This window comes from Hydractinia symbiolongicarpus, chromosome 14 (assembly GCF_029227915.1).
Source record: "Hydractinia symbiolongicarpus strain clone_291-10 chromosome 14, HSymV2.1, whole genome shotgun sequence".
Taxonomy (NCBI): domain Eukaryota; kingdom Metazoa; phylum Cnidaria; class Hydrozoa; order Anthoathecata; family Hydractiniidae; genus Hydractinia; species Hydractinia symbiolongicarpus.
The window spans coordinates 2,877,552-2,899,730 of NC_079888.1; the positions used below are offsets into that span (position 1 = coordinate 2,877,552).

The 22,179-nt window shown below is 31.6% G+C and overlaps 1 protein-coding gene across 2 annotated transcripts in view; it reads left to right on the plus strand.

The window, feature by feature from the left end:
• Positions 1-22,079, plus strand: part of LOC130626033 (probable ATP-dependent DNA helicase HFM1) — a 44,088-nt gene extending 22,009 nt beyond the window's left edge. The window contains exons 9-37 of one of the 2 annotated variants that reach the window (XM_057441144.1): positions 441-592; positions 1,121-1,201; positions 2,813-2,971; positions 4,928-4,974; positions 5,437-5,590; positions 5,946-6,034; positions 6,357-6,400; positions 6,510-6,611; positions 8,015-8,040; positions 8,427-8,546; positions 9,257-9,304; positions 10,030-10,076; positions 11,368-11,501; positions 11,606-11,653; positions 12,001-12,081; positions 12,460-12,551; positions 14,092-14,198; positions 14,554-14,601; positions 15,265-15,328; positions 15,931-15,964; positions 16,334-16,415; positions 16,551-16,597; positions 17,233-17,318; positions 18,768-18,800; positions 19,164-19,214; positions 19,914-20,077; positions 20,851-20,954; positions 21,394-21,458; positions 22,005-22,079. In XM_057441144.1, the coding sequence (XP_057297127.1) occupies positions 441-592; positions 1,121-1,201; positions 2,813-2,971; positions 4,928-4,974; positions 5,437-5,590; positions 5,946-6,034; positions 6,357-6,400; positions 6,510-6,611; positions 8,015-8,040; positions 8,427-8,546; positions 9,257-9,304; positions 10,030-10,076; positions 11,368-11,501; positions 11,606-11,653; positions 12,001-12,081; positions 12,460-12,551; positions 14,092-14,198; positions 14,554-14,601; positions 15,265-15,328; positions 15,931-15,964; positions 16,334-16,415; positions 16,551-16,597; positions 17,233-17,318; positions 18,768-18,800; positions 19,164-19,214; positions 19,914-20,077; positions 20,851-20,954; positions 21,394-21,458; positions 22,005-22,064 (2,369 nt within the window). In that variant the 3' untranslated portion in view covers positions 22,065-22,079. Of the gene's footprint in view, positions 1-440; positions 593-1,120; positions 1,202-2,812; positions 2,972-4,927; positions 4,975-5,436; positions 5,591-5,945; positions 6,035-6,356; positions 6,401-6,509; positions 6,612-8,014; positions 8,041-8,426; positions 8,547-9,256; positions 9,305-10,029; positions 10,077-11,367; positions 11,502-11,605; positions 11,654-12,000; positions 12,082-12,459; positions 12,552-14,091; positions 14,199-14,553; positions 14,602-15,264; positions 15,329-15,930; positions 15,965-16,333; positions 16,416-16,550; positions 16,598-17,232; positions 17,319-18,767; positions 18,801-19,163; positions 19,215-19,913; positions 20,078-20,850; positions 20,955-21,393; positions 21,459-22,004 lie in introns of those variants that run through there. The other variant, XR_008981798.1, reaches the window with a different exon arrangement.
• Positions 22,080-22,179: the final 100 nt, after the last annotated feature.

A 22,179-nucleotide genomic window follows, 5' to 3' on the forward strand; every position in this document is an offset into this window, starting at 1 on the left:
AAATGGTTATACTTGAAATTATTGCATACACAACATCAGGGCTCAGTGAATGAAGTTTTTTTGCAAACAAAGTTTCGTGCACTCTTCAATTAATGTGAATGTTCGTTTTATGCAAACTTATGCACACAAATTGTGTGTGTAATTTTGTTATGTCATGCAGATCACTCATGCTATTGTCTTAACCCTCTAACAATGTTTTATTACGCAACCCTTATCACAAAATAGTCAAAAGAGAAGAAATGTAATGGCACCATATTTTTGACATTTATTAATGAAATGTCAAAATTTTTGTGATAAAATAGTTTTATCACTTTGTTAACGCTATTAGATTGCTACGCACACAGTCATCACTGTGCCCGTATTTATTGAGTACTCTATTTTTATTTAGTGTTAAAGTATAATAAACTTACAATAGTTTAAAAGAACTTGTGTGTTTTTAGTGGCACCGATTAAAGCCCTTTGCAGTGAGCGTTATCAAGACTGGAATGCTAAATTTTCACCATTTGGTTTGAAATGCACAGAATTGACAGGCGACACAGAATTGGATGATTTTCATGAGTTGCAGTATTCACATATTGTCTTCACCACACCAGTAAGCTACATTTAAATATTGTTGCATATATTAAATATAGTAAAATGCGGGCTGTGACTAGCGAATTACAAATCAACAGAAAAGTAGAGCCCTGTTAAGTGGGGCACAGAGAAAATCACCCCTAGCAGGTATTCGACTGAAACAAACTCAAAATATGTTAGAATTTTGTGAAAACATCCCACTTCTACAAGAACAATATTTTCATTTTTGGTAAAAACGGTTTTAACAAAACATTATCACACAATATAATCCAGTGCGTCCTGTAAATTAGGATCCTTGATCATAGAAATTGTATTTTGAAGTGAGACCTTAAAACAAAAAAACACAACAGTAGATTGGATATGAACAGTAAATGTTAATGTTAACGTATATCCAAGGCCACACTGTGCACAGACAAACAAAAGACAAATTAATTATAGATTTCTATTTTAAAGCAGAAACATGTGGATTTTTTTGCTCTCTGGGATATTTTACTTTATTCAAAACTTTACACAAAAAATTAGAAAACTTGTCAACCACTTTTTTCAGGAAAAATGGGATAGTATGACACGGAAATGGAAAGACAACAAAAGTTTGGTACACTCAGTGCGATTATTTCTTATTGATGAGGTATGTGCCTTCTCTGTCTTGGACAGATTTTTATTTTATAATAGTAAATAGTATAGTATTTGAATAGTGTTTTATTATGATAAGTGTGTATCCTATATAATAATACGCTATGTCTGTAACAGGCTTAGTTGATGTGTTTATTTATATTTTTGTCCAAGGTAGTAGACCTTGGGTTAATGACTTCTATACTTCTGTCCTTTCCTGAAACAATCAATTAGGCAGAAAAACAAAAAATATTAATGATTTTAGTAATGGCTCGTCAATATTCATTTTTTTTTTTAAAAAGAGAAGATTATTAACCTGTTCCAATGCGTAGAGCTTAAAACACTGTTTAATGTGTAGCATCATGTGTTTTCCCCAAAAAGATAGGGAGGTATTAGTTTAAAGAGTTTTTGATGACACCACAAATCCATCCATTGGAATAGATTGGTTGACCAAGGATTACGTAAGTATTTACCCAGGCTGGAGTTGACACTCCACCCCTTTTTGGCCTCAAACTTAAAATAAATAACCCCATTCTAACAAAAACAGTCACACAATATTTTCTGTTGCAGAATAAGCTTTTGTGATAGCTCTGAAATTGAACCGTTTTAATAAAAATGGTTTGTTGCAATCTTAATAGTTAATTAAATAATGTCCACTTGAAATTAAAACAAAAGCTATTGTTAGGCTGTCATATCAAAAACATAAACAAGTTACTAAAACCTACTTATTATATACAGACACATGCTTTTTTCACAAATAAATTATTTTTGTTTTGATATTTTAAATTAAGTTGTTTTTGGCAATACCATCTTTGACCAAAATTACTGATATTTATATCCCGTGTCAACTATTTGTGGATCTAAAGTTTTTAGGAGCTAGATTTTTATTTGTTTGAAAGTGGTTTTAACTAACCAAAATTCGTTTTAAGAAACAAGCTAAATATTTGTTATATTGTTTTTTTTCGTTGCTTGTTTCACAAGTGCAGGCTTTGTTAGCCATTCCTGCCATAACTTCGTAACAATGGTTTTTTTGTTGATCTGCGTGAATTTGTGTACTTCATTCATGTCACAAGATCAATTTTATTTTATGCTGTAAATCAACAGAGTATAATAAAGCAGCTTTATTCTGAAACACTAAACAGTTTTTTCCTAATTTTAACTGTTATTATTTCCACTTTAAAAAATATTTCAAATATCTCCATTTTTTGGCACATACATAGTAGATATGTATTAAACATGTTTTACGTTTTCCCACATCCGAAAGAATTAATCGGTAATTAGTATACACTTAAAAAATCTTTAAATTTTTAGAAAATTGTGTGGGTAAATCTCATCAAAAAACCACAGCAACAAAAATAGTCCCTGAAAGAAACAGGGACAGTGTCTCTGAAACTGTAGGGAGTTAGGAGCTTTGTCTCTGAAACTGTAGCGAGTTAGAAGCTTTGTCTCTGAAACTGTAGGGAGTTAGAAGCTTTGTCTCTGGAACTGTAGGGAGTTAGAAGCTTTGTCTCTGAAACTGTAGGGAGTTAGAATCTTTGTCTCTGAAACTGTAGGGAGTTAGTCGCTTAGGCTGTAAGCTTTTGTGCCATTTAACCTAAATCATATTTTGTTACTCTTTCTTTTCAAGGTGCATTTGCTAAATGATAACACTCGTGGTGCAACCATGGAAGCTGTGGTCAGTCGTATGAAGACTGTTCAAGTTTCTATAAACAATGACACAAAAGAAACTGATACACCTATTATAAGATTTGTGGCGATATCTGCTACAATACCAAATGTTAAAGATGTAAGTGCTTTTTTAAATCCTTGTTAAGAAAACATGAAACACCCATTATAAGATTTGTGGCAATATCAGCTACAATACCCTAAATCCTCATTAAGAAAGCATGAAACACCTAAATCGTTATTTTTGTCAAATTTTAAGTTTCATGTTATTGCAGGGCTTATAAATTCAGAAAATATTAATTAAAAATATCAATTTTTGTTTAAAAAAAGAGGGAAAAATATAAGATTTTTAACAGCTAATTTTGCTCTCTACATCTCTCGTTTAAGGCTAAATATACAAGTATTTTTAAATTAGGAGACAAAACAAAAATTAATGCCCAGGGCATAATAAAGCTTTCAAATGTTGACTGTTTTGTTTTCTTGAAAATAAATTATTAAGATTTTAATCACAGTGTGAAGATAAGATAGTGCAATGGATAAGTAAGAAAATCCACTAAAAATATGGAACTATACTTTAAAAAGTAAAACCAATACACGGTTTTAGTATTTTAGTATTTAAATAGTGTGATTTTTATGCGATAAGCTTGTTCCTTTTAGGCTTGGGAGTCAGCGACTCAAAAGTAGTTTTCGTGTCTTTTTGACAAAATTAATACTACTTAGTCGAAAATTTATCTGGCTTTCAGAAAATATATACTTTTACGTTCTTTTGATTCACTTTTTAGGGAATATAGATAGTGTTTTGTGTATCCTTAACCCTATTATACCTGGGCTTTTTTGGCCCTTGTAACCCTGGGGGGAAAGTGCCTGCGGGGCATAAATCCTGAACCACTTGTGCTTAAGTGATGAGAGTTGGCTCAATTGGAGAATGTGTTAGTACAAACTCAATCCAGGTAAAAAAAAACTAATTTGATGACGTCATAGGGATTAGAAATGACGTCACACATGTGAAAAATGGTCATTTATCCAATTTTTGGTATGTTTTAATTTCTCGTGTGTTACTAATGATATGGCCTTGATTCTTGGTAGATTTGTGTAATGAATACCAAAATATGTGTTTCACATGAAAAAAGTAATTTTAATGACGTCATTGGGATAAAAAATGACGTCATTTTTGCAAAAAAATTCTTATTTTAACGATAAAGATTAAAAGACCTGTTCTACCAGAAATATTGATGCTCGTGTCATTAAACTTGGCGCATATGTAGAACATGACATTTAAAGATAATCGAGGTAAGGAAAACAAATAATGACATCATTGGGATCCGAAATGTCGTCAAATTGCTGGATTGATATTTTCTTCAAATCTGGTCTGCTTTTTGTCCTTAGTAACCTTAGAAGCACCTTGGTTACCACTTAGTACCCAACATACATTTAATAAATAATTATATACCCAATACAACATCTTATAACATTCTTACTTGAATGTCAACGGTTTTCAAAATTTCAAACAATTTACCCCCGTCCAAAAAAAGAAATACCCTGAGCAAAGTACAAATTTTTCCAAAAAAGTTTTTTTTATCAGAAGCAATAATAAAAGTTAGGAAAAGTCACAAAATTTAGCACTTAATCACATGTGTATCTAAAGTTATGCCTAGTCAAATAGGGACACTTTGTGCCCCCCACTCCCCCCCAGGTATAATAGGGTTAAGTCACACAATAATAATTCTTATTGATGTTGTTCTGAAGAAAAAAATTTGATAGTGAATCATAGAAATGATAAAAAAGACTTTTTTCTTTCTAATATATAATAAATACCAAAGAAGAATAAGGGCTGTAAACAACAGCACCTTTTCATGTGAGTATTAAATTGCCAAAAATTGATTGTGTTAAAGGTAAACAAAATTAAAAGTAAGTTGAAGCAAATATTTTCGTACAGCAAAGAAAAAAATGAAACTGAACTGAAACTTAATAAAAATCTTAGCAACACAGCAAATTATCTTTTAAAATCCATTAAAAAGTACAAAATTTTTATTTAACAGCTAAGGGTTATTTATTTATACTTGTTTTTACATCATAGATAGCTGTTTGGTTGGACACTGGTGTGTTGCCTGCTTTATCATTTAGGTAAGATAAAACTCAGTTTTTGTTGATATTTTGAAGTATGTTTTGAAGGATTAAGGTCTGTGGAAAACTCACTTCAGTTATCTAAAAAGCAAGGAGTGATGATATCATCAAACAATGAAATTGGAAACAGCAGTTGTTTTACTCTGCTTTACACTGATTCACACCTGACAAGAGTTTTCTGCTAAGTCTAAATGGATTGAAAGGTTGATCTTATCACTTCACAGTTCTTAAATTGTGCTAAAGGGACTACAAAACTACAGTTGGTTTTTTGAGTTTAGTAGTGGGAACACGAATGTCGAGCTTAAGTTATTTATGTAATATTTCTTATTTATTTAAAATTGACATTTTTAAGTGGGAATGTAATAAAACACATTTAAGATACAATGTATTTAAGATTGTAATGTTTTAAAAATTAATGCAATATAATGATAAACAAAACTAATGACATTTCCACTTTTTTAGTCTGGGAGATGAGTATAGACCAGTAGCATTAAGAAAAATAGTGCTTGGATATCCATACACGGAGAAGCAATCAGACTTCAAGTTTGATCTTGCTTTGAATTACAAACTCAGCAATATTATACAAACATATTCTGAAAATAAACCAACCTTGGTGGTAAGTGTATTTCCATTCTGACTTGGTTACATTATTGCCAGAGAAACATGCAAGTTTATTGCTGAGCTTGTTTTCAGTTAGTTGATGGAGTGGCAACGCTACATAGTAACCATGTCATGCTTCCGTTTCATTTAAAAAAAACCTTAGCACTACTTGCCAGATATACTTTTTACTCACTTTCTTAGAATCATACATAAAACTAGTCATTAGACCAGGCAAAATTCCACTAAGGATCATCTTGCGTACGTATTTTTTGCGTTGCTATATTGTGCATTTTTGACTGCCTGTTATTTGATCGGAGGTTATTCCTATTATTGTAGGTACGATTATAGTGGCGTAATTTATTTATTTTTAGTTTTGTTGTACAAGAAAAGGTGTCACACAAGCTGCCAGTGTGTTAGTGAAAGATGCACGATTTATTTTAAACTATCAGCACAAGCAAAGGTGATCAGAGTCGCAATTTTTGTTATTAAAATTTGTTAAAATCAATTTTTTTAAAAGAAGAATTTTTTTTATTCAATAGTTAACTATACAAAACTTGCCATTATTTTTCTTTTTTTTATCAATATGATATATATAATAAAAAATCTTATTGTTGTTAAGCTTTTGACACCAAAAATTGTTCTGATATATAGTTCAACGAAATCATCTAGAACTTCATATAGAAACTTGTATGGCGAACAAGAACGATCTAAAATGATTGTGATTTTTTACGGGAAAATTTAATTGATAAAACAAAAATAACGAATATAATATTTTTTCCTAGGTTGACACAACATGCCAATATAATACACGATTCAAAATTACAAGGTAATAACAGTTTTTATTGATGCTTATCTTTAAACAGATCTAACAGAATGTTGCAAAACATTTTGAAAAAATCTCATATTGCTAGTATTATTAAAGCCTTTCATTTTAGAATTTGTATTACACGGTGTGGGTTTCCATCATGCTGGTTTGGACATGAGTGATCGGAAACATATTGAAGAAATGTTCACTACTGGTGATTTACCTGTTTTATGTAAGTTCTGTGAAGTTAAAGGGAACCCGAAGTATAAAATAATGTTGGGCTTATATTATAGAGCCTAAAAAGTAAAAAGCAACAATTTAAGAGGCCTAGGACGAGCAAACAAGTGTAATTTTGGCCAAAAAGGTTATGTTAATTTATTCAACTTTATAATGTATCTGTACATTGATAAAGTTTGAATGCACATCCCTTACAGGTCTAAAATTACTGATGACAGAAAATGTCAAAATTTGTTATTGCTTAACTATGACATTTATCCAGCATAATAAAATCTTTCATTTTATAGCTCCGGTTCCCTTTAATGTATTCTAACAAGTGCTTAGAATGCAAAGTAGTATGCTTAAAGAGATGCACGTGGTTGGAAATAGCATTTTCAAAAATGCCGCTAAATGTAACCATTTAGCTAGATGTATCATTCAAGCGTGTTTAATTTGCAACGCCAATCAGATTTTTTTTATAGTTTAAGATTTTTGTAAATTTAAATTTTTTGCAGATGTATTTTTGCAAATTTTAAAAAAGGCAATTAAAAGGGAAAGTGATAAACAAAATAGTGCAAAACAAAGGGTGTGTAATTTCTGTTGTTGTTATATGTCCTTCCTAATTTAAAATTTGTAAATAAATAAATAAATAAAAAGTAATGAACAGGAGCATAACAAAAATCAGTTTTTCTTGTTATGTAATTTTGAAATTTTCTACATTTATTACAATAATAAGTTTGCCAAAAGAAAGCATGAAAATTTTTACCTTTAACGCAACTTCCATTTGTTCAGAATGTCAAATTAGATTTTAATGCATCGAGCTTGCTGTAGAGTAATCAATTATTTTTTGATGCTTCTCTTATGAAACCTTGACAATAAAAATTGAAGTTCAGTGTTTGATAAATTGGGTACGTTAGTATGTACTATGCGGTTGCATTCTCAGTCTTTTATGAACAAAATTAGTGTACCAACATAAATGTCTTTGTAAATCAAATAACATCATGGAGGAAAAGTTACAATGTTTTTACGAAGTTTTGATTATAACCTAAATATAATTGAAAGTATACAAACACACTGGTGGAAAAGTGATAGTTAACCTCTGAGGACCATGCCTAGATCATGTGGTGATTTTCAAATGACTATTTTTTTTTAAAAAATTATATCCACATTTTATATACCCCTGTTGTAGAAGTTTAAAGGTTTAAAACTGGCTAAGATTTTGCTGACATAGGTTTGACAATATTTGATTTTTTATTGTGAAATTAAGATCATAGTGGTTTGATATTATTTATTTATTTGTGTTACAGAAGGATGATATTATTGTAAGGTAGAAATCATACATTATGGTCTAGGCTAAGCAGACGTCAAACTGGTGGAAGGCGAACTCTCTGTTTGTACCATATTTTTATTTTGTTTTAGTTTGTACAAGTACACTGGCCATGGGTGTAAGTTAGTTTCGCTAATTAAAAACAACAACAAGTAACAAAAAGAAGGAACTGTTAATTTATTGTAATACAGCATGACATTATGAAAAGATCTGACCTATAGCTATTTCTGTTGTTTTGTTATCTTTGTCATTGTTGTGATTGTTGTTGTTGTTGTGTTGTTGTTGTTGTTATTGTTGTCATTTTGTCATTGTTGTTTTTGTTGTTGATGTTGTTGTTGTTGTGTTGATGTTGCTGTGTTGTTGTTATTATTGTTGTTGTTGTTATTGTTGTTGTTGTTTTTGTTGTTGTTGTTGTTGTTGTGGTTGTTGTGTTGTTTTTGTGGTTGTGATCATCGTCCAGGCTTTTAACTTGCATCTTATGTAACTGGTGTACTTTATTAACAGGTAAATCTTCCTGCTCATCTTGTTGTTGTCAAAGGCACCATGCATTATGTTATGGGTGGTTATGAAGAGTATAGTGAGGCACAAGTTTTGCAAATGATGGGTAGAGCTGGGAGGCCACAGGTGAGTTTAGTCTTTTTAAACAATAAGTTTCCCTACTACATTTTCTTAACAGGAGATCTGTAGTGTGTTGATAAGTTTAAATGCATTTATGATTGTGGACATATAAATGTCTGCATATATGATAAACATCAATATCTGCTTTTTTGATAAAAAACATTGATCATAAAAAGGAAACAGCAACTGAACTAGATACGAGTTTAATTACAAACTCATATCGAACATTTCTTTTTTAGCAAAGCCTGGTTTTTACACAAGAGAATCTTTTAAAAAATAATCCTGGTTTTCACATATATCAGGCAAACTAGGAAAATACTAACTGTCAAATATTAAAAGCAATTATGAATTATTTTATTTATCTGTGTCATATTTTTCTCGATGAGGGTGTCCACCTTTCAAGCTCAGCCTGTGCTTTTGATGTCGTATCAGTTTATATTGTTTTAGTTGTGTAAATGGTGGTAACCTTTTCTAATTAAAGCAAATGATATAAAACATTGGAATGAGTAACAGTACCAGTAACAATATGTTACTGGTACTGTTATGACGTAGGTATAATGTGACTTTAAGGTTCTAATCTTTTTTTCTGTACCCGAAAACATCAAGGCGTAGTATTTTGATCACTAGATTTGACACATTTTTAGTCTTGACATATTCATCTCATCATCTATAAATATCAACATGTCTAAACGGTTGTTGTTTGATATACTTTTTAGTTTGACACATCAGCCACTGCCGTGATAATGACAAAGCAACAGACAAAGGTATGTATTAAACTGCAACGTGGAATACCTGGAAATTCTCCTTTTTGGAAAAAGTTAGTAAAAATATAGAGAATCTGAAGAAAATGTTTAAAAAAAATCGGTAAGGGAAGAATGTTAAATCAGCAAACTTTTGATTTAGTGGTTTATTTATTTATTGAGTTAAATGTAATTATTAGCGGGCGTATTATATTTAATCATAGACGGCTATTGTGTTGTTTTGTGTGATCTCTTACGCTATTACTTAAAACAAAGTTATCCAAAAGAAATTTGAAATGGTTGAGAATTCAGGTGATTGGGCCTGGAAAAGTCAGAGAATACTTTATTTTTTTCTGGCAACCTTAGAATAGCTTCAAATCATACTTGTACACCGTGTGTACTACAATATAATTTTACGCCTAATAAGAAAACCTTCTGATGTCCACTTGTTAGGGATGAAAATCAAAAAGTTTGTATACCTTTGGCCTGTTAAAGTCATTAATTTTACCCCGTATACAAATGTGTTTATAACATTCAGTATAACTCTGTTAAGGCAGTATGAATGTTTTAGAAACAGTTAAATTAGCCTGGAAATTTTTCTATATTTCCACGCCTTTGAAATAGAGCATTTAGCATAAAAACGCATCAATAAAATTATTAGCTTGATGTTAACAGTCAACGATGTGATTATATAAAATAATTTTTCTACAAGTTTTATTACTTGTCTTATGATTTTTTCTTGTTGCTAGGCAAAATATCAAGCTATGATAACTGGTACGCACAGCATTGAGAGCAGGTAGGATTATCATTGCAGTAATATGTGTAGTAATCTGCAAAATCTGAGCAAAAATGTTGAATATATTATTGTTACTTATTGAGACTAATGTTTTGTTATCCATTCTCTTGCATTCATAGGTGATAGCTTTTTACCCCGTGAATGTTAACCAATAACTATTTTCAACTTCCTCAAAACAATTTACGTTTTTATATGGTTAAATTAAGTTCTTCTTACAACTTTATATAAGTGTGTTGGGGACTGAATAAATACTGTAGATAGTCTGTTATGACCAAAGCAAGCATTCCTAAACTTAGGATTTTGTAACAAAGGTTAGAGTTCATGGCCAGCTTGGGATGTTCAAAATAGGCGCTTTTAAAGTTTGGTTCTCACCTGGCACCAAAGAGCACTAAATAGCACTAACGAGCGATATCTTGTGGTTTTTTCATAAGTGAGAATCCGTTTCAACGCTCCTTAGTGCTCATTGTCGCTCATTAGTGCTGTTTTTCGAGCACTAACGCTTAGTGCTGTTATAAAAAAAAATTGATAACTGTACTAAGATTCTAGTGCTCGTTTCATTGTTTTCTGAGATCAAAGGTGCTGACATTTGTGCAGAAGTATTTTGTACAGAACATGATATCCAAATGACGAATTAGAGTTCTTTTTCTACGTTCCATGCTCAAAAGAGATCTTATATTAAGTATTTTTCTCTTATAGTGTGAATCACTTTAAAACAGACGCTCATTTTCCAGTGCTCTTTAGTGCTCAATTTCTATCGCTCTTTAGTGCTCTTTAGTGCCAGGTGTGAACCAAGCCTAAGAGAGTAAAAACGCTTATTATAAACTTAAGAAGGATGAAAGGAAAAGCGGGCTAATTTATTTACCGATAACGTAACTTTCTCTTTGTGAAGTAATATTTAGGTACTTATTACACAGTAAAACAGCATTGAATCTCTAAATTGGCCATTTAACATTAGGTGTCAGAACCTGTTTTGCATAAGACAAACTAGAAAATATCATCGGCGAAGCTAAAATATAAATTCCTGAAACAAGAAGTTTCAATGTAGCTAATTTATCAATCAATGAAAATCAACGTATAATTAAGAAATTTTCTTTCGTGTTTTGGCTAGAGTCCAGATGTGACGTTTCTTCTCCATGTTAGCAGCCTTCTTTTTTCATTTTTCTGTAAGGCAGGCTAATTTTGTGCAAAATATGTCGAAATATGATGTATTATTGGTTAAAATCTAATCTCTAGATAGGTATGATTTTTTCATTGGCTTATGACTAGCGTGCTTATATTTCTCTGTGTTTAGTCTGCATCACCACTTGACAGAACATATAAATGCTGAGATTGTTCTGGGAACTATAACTGACATTGATGTTGCTCAGGATTGGCTTAAATCGACTTTTCTTTACAAACGGATGCAGGAAAATCCAAAACACTATGGTATGTGTTTTAACTTTGTTGTTTTTTTATTCCTGTTGCTGTAAAGTTTAAAAATGTCTTAATTCTCAAAAAACGGAAAATCTATTCTTTTTACTTTTAAACAGGTGCGCCTGACAGCCTTGATAAGAAGGCTCTTGGACAGAAATTGCAAGGTGAATCAATTTTTGTTTGTTTGCTATTTTTTTATGTCTTTATCCAGTCTTTTTCAGGTGAGGCCTGCGCACACCCTCACCCGCAAAGGGATTAAGGCACGTCATTAGCGCATGCAAAATGTCAAATTTTATGAAGTTGATCAATGTAGCACACCTGAAAGCACACGTAAAACACTTGGCGGGTGCTTTTAGCTGCTTCTGTGACAAAATCTTTTTGAAAAACCTGGCATATCTAGAGAAAAAAATTGCAATTTTATAAATAGCAATACCTAAAAAGATTGTGTTTTATGTCACATCATTACAAAGTTTCAAATAATAACAAGATTTTATTTTTATATGTTTAATAGATATGTGTTTGAGTTCATTGAAGTCTTTACAATCTTACAACCTCTTGGAACTACATAACAATCACGCACTTTCCTCAACAGGTACCTCCTCATTTTATTGCTACTGTTTTGTGCCACTCAAAAAATACTTCAAGTTTAAATTTTGGTCTTTTCACTATTGTCTGAATTGGCTTGTTTTTGGTATTTCTTTTCTATGTATCTTTAAATATTATGAAACATGTCGGTATGGGGTCAATACAAATAACATTATTTATGACTCTTGATATACACAAAAAAAGAAAAAGGAGATCTCCAGTACTTAGTTAGGCCATTATTTGTTTTAAACCTAACCTTTTTAGACTTAGTTAATGTTTACATTGGTTTTATAATCACTTTTATTTTATTTTTACCTGTTTTATGGCATTTCTTTTTTTTCGTGTTTCTTTTTTTTGTATTTTACTATTTTCTCTTAATTTCCAGAAATTGGGAAGTTAATGGCAAGATATTGCATTGCATTTGATACTGTGAAAATATTATCATCTAGCTCCGGTAATGAAAGCTTGGAAGAATTGGTACAAATTATTTTTTGTCTTTTTGATGTCATCATATGCAATATTTGTAGCTAATGCCAACATTTTGAATCAGAATTACAGTGTTGATTTAGAATTGCTGAGTATTTACACAATGAATATAGGATGCTGTGGTAAAAATACGTTCAAAAACCTGTTTTTATGCTTATAACCTCTTCAGTTCCTATTGGCCCTGTTACAAATGAAGATCCTCCTCCAAAGAGCATTCATTTTACGAAACTTGTTAAATACAGCAAAGAGGGCATAGAGCATTTGAGCTGCGGAAGTTGCTAAATCAGCCAACTCAACAACTGCCCAAAACTTCAAGTGCGAATCGAAAGTACAAATCGATGGTAGAAAAATTCGATTCACACTTTCATAGTCTGCATGATTTTGAACCCATAAACTTCATCTAATGTTATAGCAGATATTCTAAAAAGCCAGAAAAGCTAGATTTCTGATTTATAACTAAAATTAGGGAGAACATTTCAGCTTGTAAAATTTTTTTTTAAAAAAATATCACTTGAATAAACTTTAAGGTCTGTTTATAATGCTATAGAAAAGTTGTACTTAGGTTTATTGGAATCAGAGTTTAGTACAGTGAAAGAAAGATCGATAAACAAAAGTGTTGCAGTCTTACGGTTAAAAATATCTTTATAATTTGAATTCTGCCTGGAGAAAGATAAATAGCCTATGTAAGCCAGATGTTGGAACAAAAGATTTTGTTTCATTTTGTTATCGTAAAGGTTATTTACATGAGGCTGAAATCAAATTCAGCCGAACTAATTTTTTATGCTGCAGTGAAAGTGCAGTGCTGTTTATTATGTTGTTTCATTTCAGATTGAATTTAATTGAGGGGGAGGAGGAGGTGTTTGCATTGTGAATTAACAGAATATAATATGTTATTATGGCAATGTTTCACTGTATGTCTTCCACAATGTTTATTGTTGTGAATAACTTACTTAGAATTAACTTTGCAATGTGAATTAACAGAATGTAATATGTTATTCTGACAATGTTTCACTGTATGTCTTCCACAATGTTTCTTCTTGTGAATAACTTACTTAAAATTAACTTTGCATGGTGAATTAACAGAATGTAATATGTTATTCTGACAATGTTTCACTGCATGTCTTCACAATGTTTATTCTTGTGAATAACTTACTTAAAATTAACTTTGCAATGCGAATTAGCAGAATATAATATGTTATTATGACAATGTTTCACTGTATGTCTTCCACAATGTTTATTGTTGTGGCGGCATGTTAAGTGTCAAATCTTTTGTGACTTTTAAGCATTCAAGAGTGTTTACGGCAGTTTAAAATTTCACTTCAGTCAATTTTACGAACTGAAATGCCACCGGAAGTAAGACTCTCCTCAACTGAAGTGATAAAAACTCATGTATTCACCCCTGAGAAATATATCATGGCCCAAAGTGACTCAAACCGATTAGAGTCCTTTAATTTCATCATTTTATTAATATGCTACATTAATTTTATGTATATTACATTGTATAAGTCTCAACAAGGGATATCTCACACAGGTTGGACTGTTATCAAAAGCTAAGGAATTTGATGACATCACCATCAGGCAAAATGAAAAGAAAGTCTTAAATACGTTAAATAAAGACAAAAACAGAATTACTATCAGGTATGTTTTATAAATTTATGCAAAATCACTTGTGTTGGTAGAAAAGCTGGAATAATTAGCAAAGGATATAATTTTTGTATACTAGTCCCTAAGCTGTAAAAATTGCATGTTAGCATGAAATAATAAAATTTACTTGGACAGGGGTTATTACTATGAATAATGGAGCAGTTTTAATAGCATTTTCGACCACAAACCCCTTGTTCTTAATTATACATTTTTTGACAGACAGATAGCTACTATTATAACATAGATAGCAGTGTATGATAAGTTTGCAAATTGATAAATTACTTAAATAATTTTCATGCTACTAAATGCTTCCTAAAAACGCTTGTAACTTCTTTGTTTGGAATTTCAGATTCCCATTGAACTCGAGAATCAAATCAACTGAAATGAAGATTAACTGGTAAGATAGTAAGAGAGATTTAAAAATAGGGTCGATGTTTTTAAAATTCAATAAAAACAATAACAAAGTGAGGATATAGCAAAATTTAAATCATGTTGTGTGCTATATGCTCAGTCTCAGCATTGTATTTTGATTGATGTCTGCTGTAAACTCCCTTAACAGTAATTTATAAATAGACTCCTAATGTGCATAGCCAGTTAGTAAATTTTGGAAACAGCAGTTAAAATGCTTAGATAGAAAACTTTTAGCAATATATTATAATACAATATCTCTTTCATAATAGCCATCGTCTGTCTGTGTGTCCGCGAAAGACGCGCCCTGTTACGGAAAAACGAGGACGGGAGACCCCGTGGATTTTTCCACGAGTTAACGACTAGTACTATATATAAAATATACTATATATAATAGGAGAACTAAAATGGGGTCATATTTTTACCTTTAATTCCTACTGCGCAAGATTGTAATACAATAATTTGGGAACATGGTACAACCACGATTTTTTTAAAATGCGCACGAATATCAATGCGATGTATTTTTATCCACTTTGTTGCGACAGGTAAAATTAAAGGACGAGCGAACGCGACGGGCGACCCCGTGGATTTTTCCACGGGTTAACGACTAGTGATATATAATGCTGAAACATTTTATGTGATTGTGTTTTAGTTTGCTTCAATCTACACTTGGGTGTTTAACTGTGAATGAATTCTCTTTAACACAAGATATAACTGTGAGTACATTACAATGTTCCATCTCATAAAACATTTGCTTAATGTTTTTCAGGTTTGCGTTCATCATTTCCTTTCAAAAATTGCATTGCTTTTTGGAAATTGGAGTTGCATGATTAAATAATTCTCGAAAACCACTTAAGGTAACATCAAAATAAAACACATTTGAAACACTGTGATAATTTCACAGTTGAAAATTATCACAGAATCCAGCTTGTGCAACCTCCCTCTAAAGCGTCATTATTGCAGATGGCAGTAAAATTTTCCCTCTAGCATAAAATGAAACGAAAAATTGTACTTTTTGAAATTTAATTGGTTAATTAGCTTTTCCTTTTTGGTTCCAAAAAACTCTAATAGTCCCATGATGTTTAGGGGAGAGGTTAAAAAAAATATAAAAAATTTCACAGAAGGAATGCATAAAGAATACAAACAAATAGGTTTTACTAAAAAAATAAAATTGACAATTTCACAACAAAGGAAGTACTAGCAGAATAATCGATACAAGTGCTTTGTTCCAATTTGTTTTGAAGTCAAAATAGGGCTTAATGAATGTATTACAGAATGTTGATGGAAGCCTACATTCTTTTATTTTTAAAATTTGTAGAAAATATTACGCATTGGACAAAGAGTTACAAAATGTAAGTACATACCGCAGTCTTTCTATGTTATTCGTTAGCCAGCTTTCTTAACACGTCGACTTTCTTCGTTGGCGCAATTGCAGTGTTCCAATGTGAATTAGAAACATTGTACTTCTCATTTAAGTATTCATATACAATATTCCACCGCATGATTTAAGCATGTAAATTCTTCTGAATAACTTACTTGAAATTAACTTTGCAACGCGAATTAACAGAATGTAATATGTTATTATGGCAATGTTTCACTGTATGCCTTCCACAATGGTTATTCTTGTGAATAACTTACTTAAAATTAACTTTGCATTGTGAATTAACAGAATGTAATATGTTATTATGGCACTGTATTCTGTTTCACTGTATGTTTTATAGTTATGATGGAATTCCTCGTCCAGCAAAGTGGATTTCAAACTGCATTAAATGCTATTTTGCTGTGCAAATGTGTAAAGGCCAGGTTAGGGATAATTTTAAAATGAATTTTAAAATGGTAAATAAATGTAGCGATGTTTTGTTTTGCTACATTTTACCAGTTCCTCCCCTTAAATTTCTAGTTTCATAGCATATATCTTTTGTTAAATTTTATTTTCAGATTATGGGAGAATTCAAAGTTTGTATCAAAACAACTGGAGAGAATAGGTTTTGAAATTGTTTGTGTTTTTATAACCAATTTTTTGTTTTTGCATCAATAAACTTTTGTTCGCCATGTTTTAAAAACATTTATTCAGTAAAAATTCTACGAAGCTTTTTGAAGAACAGTTACATCTTCAGTTACATCTGTAACTTTTAATGCAGACAATTATTACAAAAAGCTTCGTAAAATGAACACAATCCTAGACATTTTCTTCATCAGCGTTTCAAGCTCTATACCATAGAGGCAACATGTGTACAAATTTTCTTTAAAAAATTTGTTAATGCACTGCTGATGTCATTAAAACTTCTAAACAAATCTATATTTTTTCCATTGTTTCTCTGCCTAAATGGATTATTCCACGGGCTTATTGGCTAGTCTATTATATTAATACGGAAGTTACATCCTCAGTAACATCTGTGAGATGTTACAAAAAGCTTCGCTTTAGTGAATCAATGTTTTTTTCAATTAAAAATTTACTTTCAGCTTTAATCATTTATTTCACGATGATGTAAGTAAACTTACAAACAGCTTCGCTTAAATCAATTTTAGAACCTGTGGCAGTTCAAATGAAAACATTTTTTTTGAAAATGTGTAAATAGTTTTATTTGGATTTTCAGTACCTCCCACTCATCTTTTATAGGCCCGTCACTTTCATCAGCTCTTGTCAACGCTGGTATAACAACATTTCAGAAAATGGAGAACACCAATCCTCGAGAGTTGGAAATGGTAATTATTCAATTCCTATCTTAAGAACCATAAATAAAAAAAAAAATATAATACCAAACCCCCAATACTGACCTAGTAACACTAGTCACACTTAATAATTTGTAGTAGTAATTATATGGTGCAGGGGATAGTTTTTTCACGTTGCTGCAGTTTTTCCTTTCGACAAAAATCATCATCATCAGCAGCAGCAGCAGCAGCAGCTTAACGTTTGTTTTCCACAGGTATATTAATGGACCTCTTCCAATGTAATCTAGGCTGTGTTGGATCTAAACTTCAATTCCTTTCCATCAAGGCTGTCCTTATTACCTCCTGCTAAGTCTTTCTTGGTCTACCTCTGGGATTTGCCCCAGGAACTATCAAGTCTCTACACTTTTTTATCTAATTATCCTTTCCAAGTGTCCCAACCAACTTAATCTTCTTATCTGAATAACATCCTTAATTTTACGGGTACATAGCCTGCTTTTTAGCTCATATGAACTCTTTCCGTCTCTCAGACTGGCACTACACATGCGCCTACCCATTCTCATATCATTCTTGTCTAAACAGTAAAGATCTTTATTCACAGCTCATGTCTCACTACCGTGTACCGTAACACTTCTTACACAGGCCTCATACGCCCTATCTTTTACCTCAATTGACAAGAATCTTCTAATCACAAAGGAAGTAACTCTGAACATTTTTTCCAAGCAGAATCTATCCTACAAGTAACACTTCTTTCAACACCCTTCACTACCCAACATATCACCTAACTAACAGAAGTTTTCAACTATTTCTAACGAGCCACTGCTGTACATTAGAAAAGCTAGAAATGCTTCATTGTCTATTATGTCACTTTTGCAACGCTTGCATACAGACTGAATGTCAGCTCTTAACCTTCCTCCAATACCACTACACTTTTCATATACCCAATGCTTACAAGTCTGACAAAAACTTTTAAACTACAAGGTCACACTTGGCTTCAATGCTACCAGTCATATCTTTAGACTTTGCTGCATTCACTCTTAACCATTTCTTTTCTAGTCCTTTCTTCCACTTCTTAACCTTTTAAACTGATTTTTCCATCGACTCCGCTATGAGAACTAAATCATTTGCATACAATACCTTCCATGGAAAACCTGTTCTGAACTCCATTGACACCACTTCCAGGATTTAAACAAGCAACAAAAAGTTAAGTACATAACCCTGATGTACACCAACATTTACACTAAATTCATCAGTAAGTGAATCGTTAATCCTGACACAACTTCTAGCGTTTCTGTACACTGACTGTAGAACAAAAAAAAAAAAAAAAAAGAAGGAGGGAAATTTGAGATTAAAAGTAGTCGAGGTAAAGAGAACTTCGAGATAAAAAGTAGTTTAGAAAGAGAGTAGTCGAGGTAGTGAGGGCATTGTATTTGATTTGGTTTTAAAGCGCACCACCTTGTGAGAATTTCAAACTTTTTTTTTTAGATTATGAACAGACACCCGCCCTTCGGATCACAGGTACACATGATCATGATAAAATGACATAAAAACATGATAGGGTCACCTTGCAATGTATACAATCTCAATCGAGTAGGAACTAAAGCCAGCAATACAAAATATCAAAGTATTTTAAATACCTTAAAAGTATCATGGCTGGTAAGATTGAAGTAAATGCCACACAGTCCAGCGTGATGTACTTTGTTATGGTATATGCCATAAAATGATATACTAAATTATTACGTCACTTTTTTAAAAAAAATTAAGGATCCAAACAATTGAAAACTGAGTAATTTAAAAACTCGTATAACATCCGAACAAAGTTTTTCTTCGTCTGCCAACATGTAGTTCTACTGTGTATCAAAGACTTGTTTAATTTTATAGATCAAAGAAGTGGTTTCCTCATTACCAAAGATGGATGTTATTGTGGAACAGGTTTGTATAATATATATTGTATAAGGTGGGACATTGCAACCTGAAATGTAAAAGGTGCAGGTAGACTAGTATTAAAGCAAAAAAATCATTGATGATCAGGTTTTATGTCTTGTTTGTTCCTTTGTTTGTTTGTGTTTTTGGTTTATTTGTTTACTCTGTACTTGTGCACCAACGTCAGTCTTAATTTCCATTTTTTTGATAAATAATTATATCATGGATCACAGAGATAAAGTGTGGAAATGGTACGTAATACGAAACATTCTTTAAACTTTCGAAAAAATAGTTGGGTAACTAGTTCCAGGCCTTTTTTCAAAATGGACAACATTCAAGAAGGAATTTACGTGAGCTAGTTATAGCTAGATATTATTGTTCAAAACTAACTTAAATTATAAAAATGTAGCAAAAATATGCCATGAGTTTGGCATATAAAGGCTTATAAAAAAAAATATCTGGAATTATAGTTGATACTTCTGTATCACGTTTCTAGCCCCTCGTTTCTTTTAAAAAGGAAAAACCCATTTTATTTGAAGTTAGAAGGAAGGCTATTGCTTAAAACCACCCTAAATTTATAATAGATTTTAAAATTCAGACAAACGATAACTATATTTTAAACAAAGGTTATTTCTCTAGTCTGTAAAAGTTGAGCATCCAAAGGTCCGAAGATAGCTACACTGTTAATTATGTATCTCTTTACTATAGGACAATAATTACCGCACTTCTGTAGCAGAGTTAGTGTTGATAGTGAAGTTACTGAACAGTGAAGTGAGATCAAAGTATTTAAAAGCAAAGAAGACATACACGCAAGGATATTATTTCATTATCGGTGATAGTGAGAATCAGATTGTATTCAAACAAAAGATTTTGTAAGTTTGTCTCGATAAGTAAAGTGTTTTTTGTAAAGCCCTTTACTGCTAATATTTACAGGGCGAGCCTAATTTTCGAGCAGAGAGAAATTTACGTCTTATTGATTTTGGGAAATGTTTTTGTACTAAACCCAACGGATGATGTAGGTGGTAGATTATTTTTATCATTTCACTCAGTAATAGAATCGTCGCTCAGTAATAGAATTGTCACTCAGTAATAGAATTTTCACTCAGTAATAGAATTGTCACTCAGTAATAGAATTGTCACTTAGTAATAGAATCGTCGCTCAGTAATAGAATTGTCATTCAGTAATAGAATTGTCACTCAGTAATAGAATCGTCGCTCAGTAATAGAATTGTCACCTAGTAATAGAATTGTCACTCAGTAATAGAATTGTCACTCAGTAATAGAATTATCACTTAGTAATAGAATTGTCACTCAGTAATAGAATTATCACTCAGTAATAGAATTGTCACTCAGTGATAAAATTGTAATAAATCCAGTAATGTAATATTTTCTGAGAGTTGGGATAGTAGTGTAGAATAAATCGTACAGTTCGAGATAACAAGTGGTGCAGAAATGGCTTGGTCTCTAAGACGCCTAAAATGGTTATGCCATATTAAATTGGAAAATTAGAAATATTTTCTATCAAACAAAGTAATTCCACAAAGCATGACAAGACATTTTGTTTCTGTTTTTGTTTTTCAAGAATATTTTATCATAACGTATTTAAAACCGGTGATTACAATCTCTGTACACTCTACTTATTTAGTGATTCATCTTTATTGCACAGTGGACAATGGTCACGTAGAATTACTATCCAGCGAGCGTCGAAATCCCAAGAACTAAGCATCAAACTTATATGTCTGGATTATGGTAAAAAAAATGATGTTCTTCAAGATATTTTTCTTTTGTTATACTTATTTGAAGTAGCATTTCCTGATGCTCTTTAAAATGTAACTAAACATTAAAAAACAATTGAAAAAGTCCCATGTACTCTTTTTCGAATCCACCAGAAAGGGATTTTTAGAATCCACCAGAAAGGGAGAGGGGGTTCACCAAAGGGGGGATTCAAGAAAATCCGTCATATCTTTGTCATATCTTCGTCATATGTTCGTAGTATGTACGCCATATTCTGTTTATAAGATCCAACTTGAATTGAACCGCAGAAAAAATATATCTCTAAGAACTTTATAAAATTGCCCACACTACGCTTAAATCTTCCTGTAAAATATTCACCCTTTTTTCATTCTTATTTTTACAAAAAGGACAATGGGAAAAATATTTCAAAAACTTTTTTTTACTTTCTTCATAGTTGGCTTAGATGTGCAAAGTTCTTTTACGCCAGTGTATGCAGGACCTCCATCAAGACCTGTCATGGTGAGATTTTTTCTGTATTGTTCATTTTACCAGTCAGAATTATATATTTTATAATTCACGATTTGGTAAAAATCTTCAAACACTACGTTCGTAACCATTGTTGTAATGTAGAGATTTACCAAGGATTCTCTATTTCCTTCAAATTCTCCTAAATAAATCCTGCAGATTTTTTTTTATTTATTTCTCCCCAAAAGCGGTCAAAATAATATTTATAGTTATCTTAAGGTATTTATATTTGGTTGTATATAAGTCAAAATTACAGTCTGGTTAGTGTAGCTCCATTCAAAGCTGTGTTAATATAAGTCGTACACCAATCAAATCATAGGAGTTTTTCATACCTTTTTTTATGTATCAGTCAGGTAATAAGAGTCGATAAATAGTTATGCTATCAAGGAATTTCATCGAATTTATTAGGGAAATCGGAGAAGTATCAGGCATTTTATTTCCAAAGTTTTACAGGGAAAACCAGTGATTTTTTTTTTTTTTTTTTGAAAAGCATAGCAAGATCTGAATACTGTATATACGTTGTCATGTTTTTTGTTATAGACAAACAGATACGATGAAATAGATTATCAAAGAAAACCTTCTATAGGTAACTTGTATTAAGTTTAAAACAGTTCCCAAAGAACAATCTCGCAGTGCATTTACCACAGTAAACTCTTTTCAAATGCCAGGGATTTTGCAAAGAAAGTTGATAAGAAGGAGATATAAAAGGAGATAT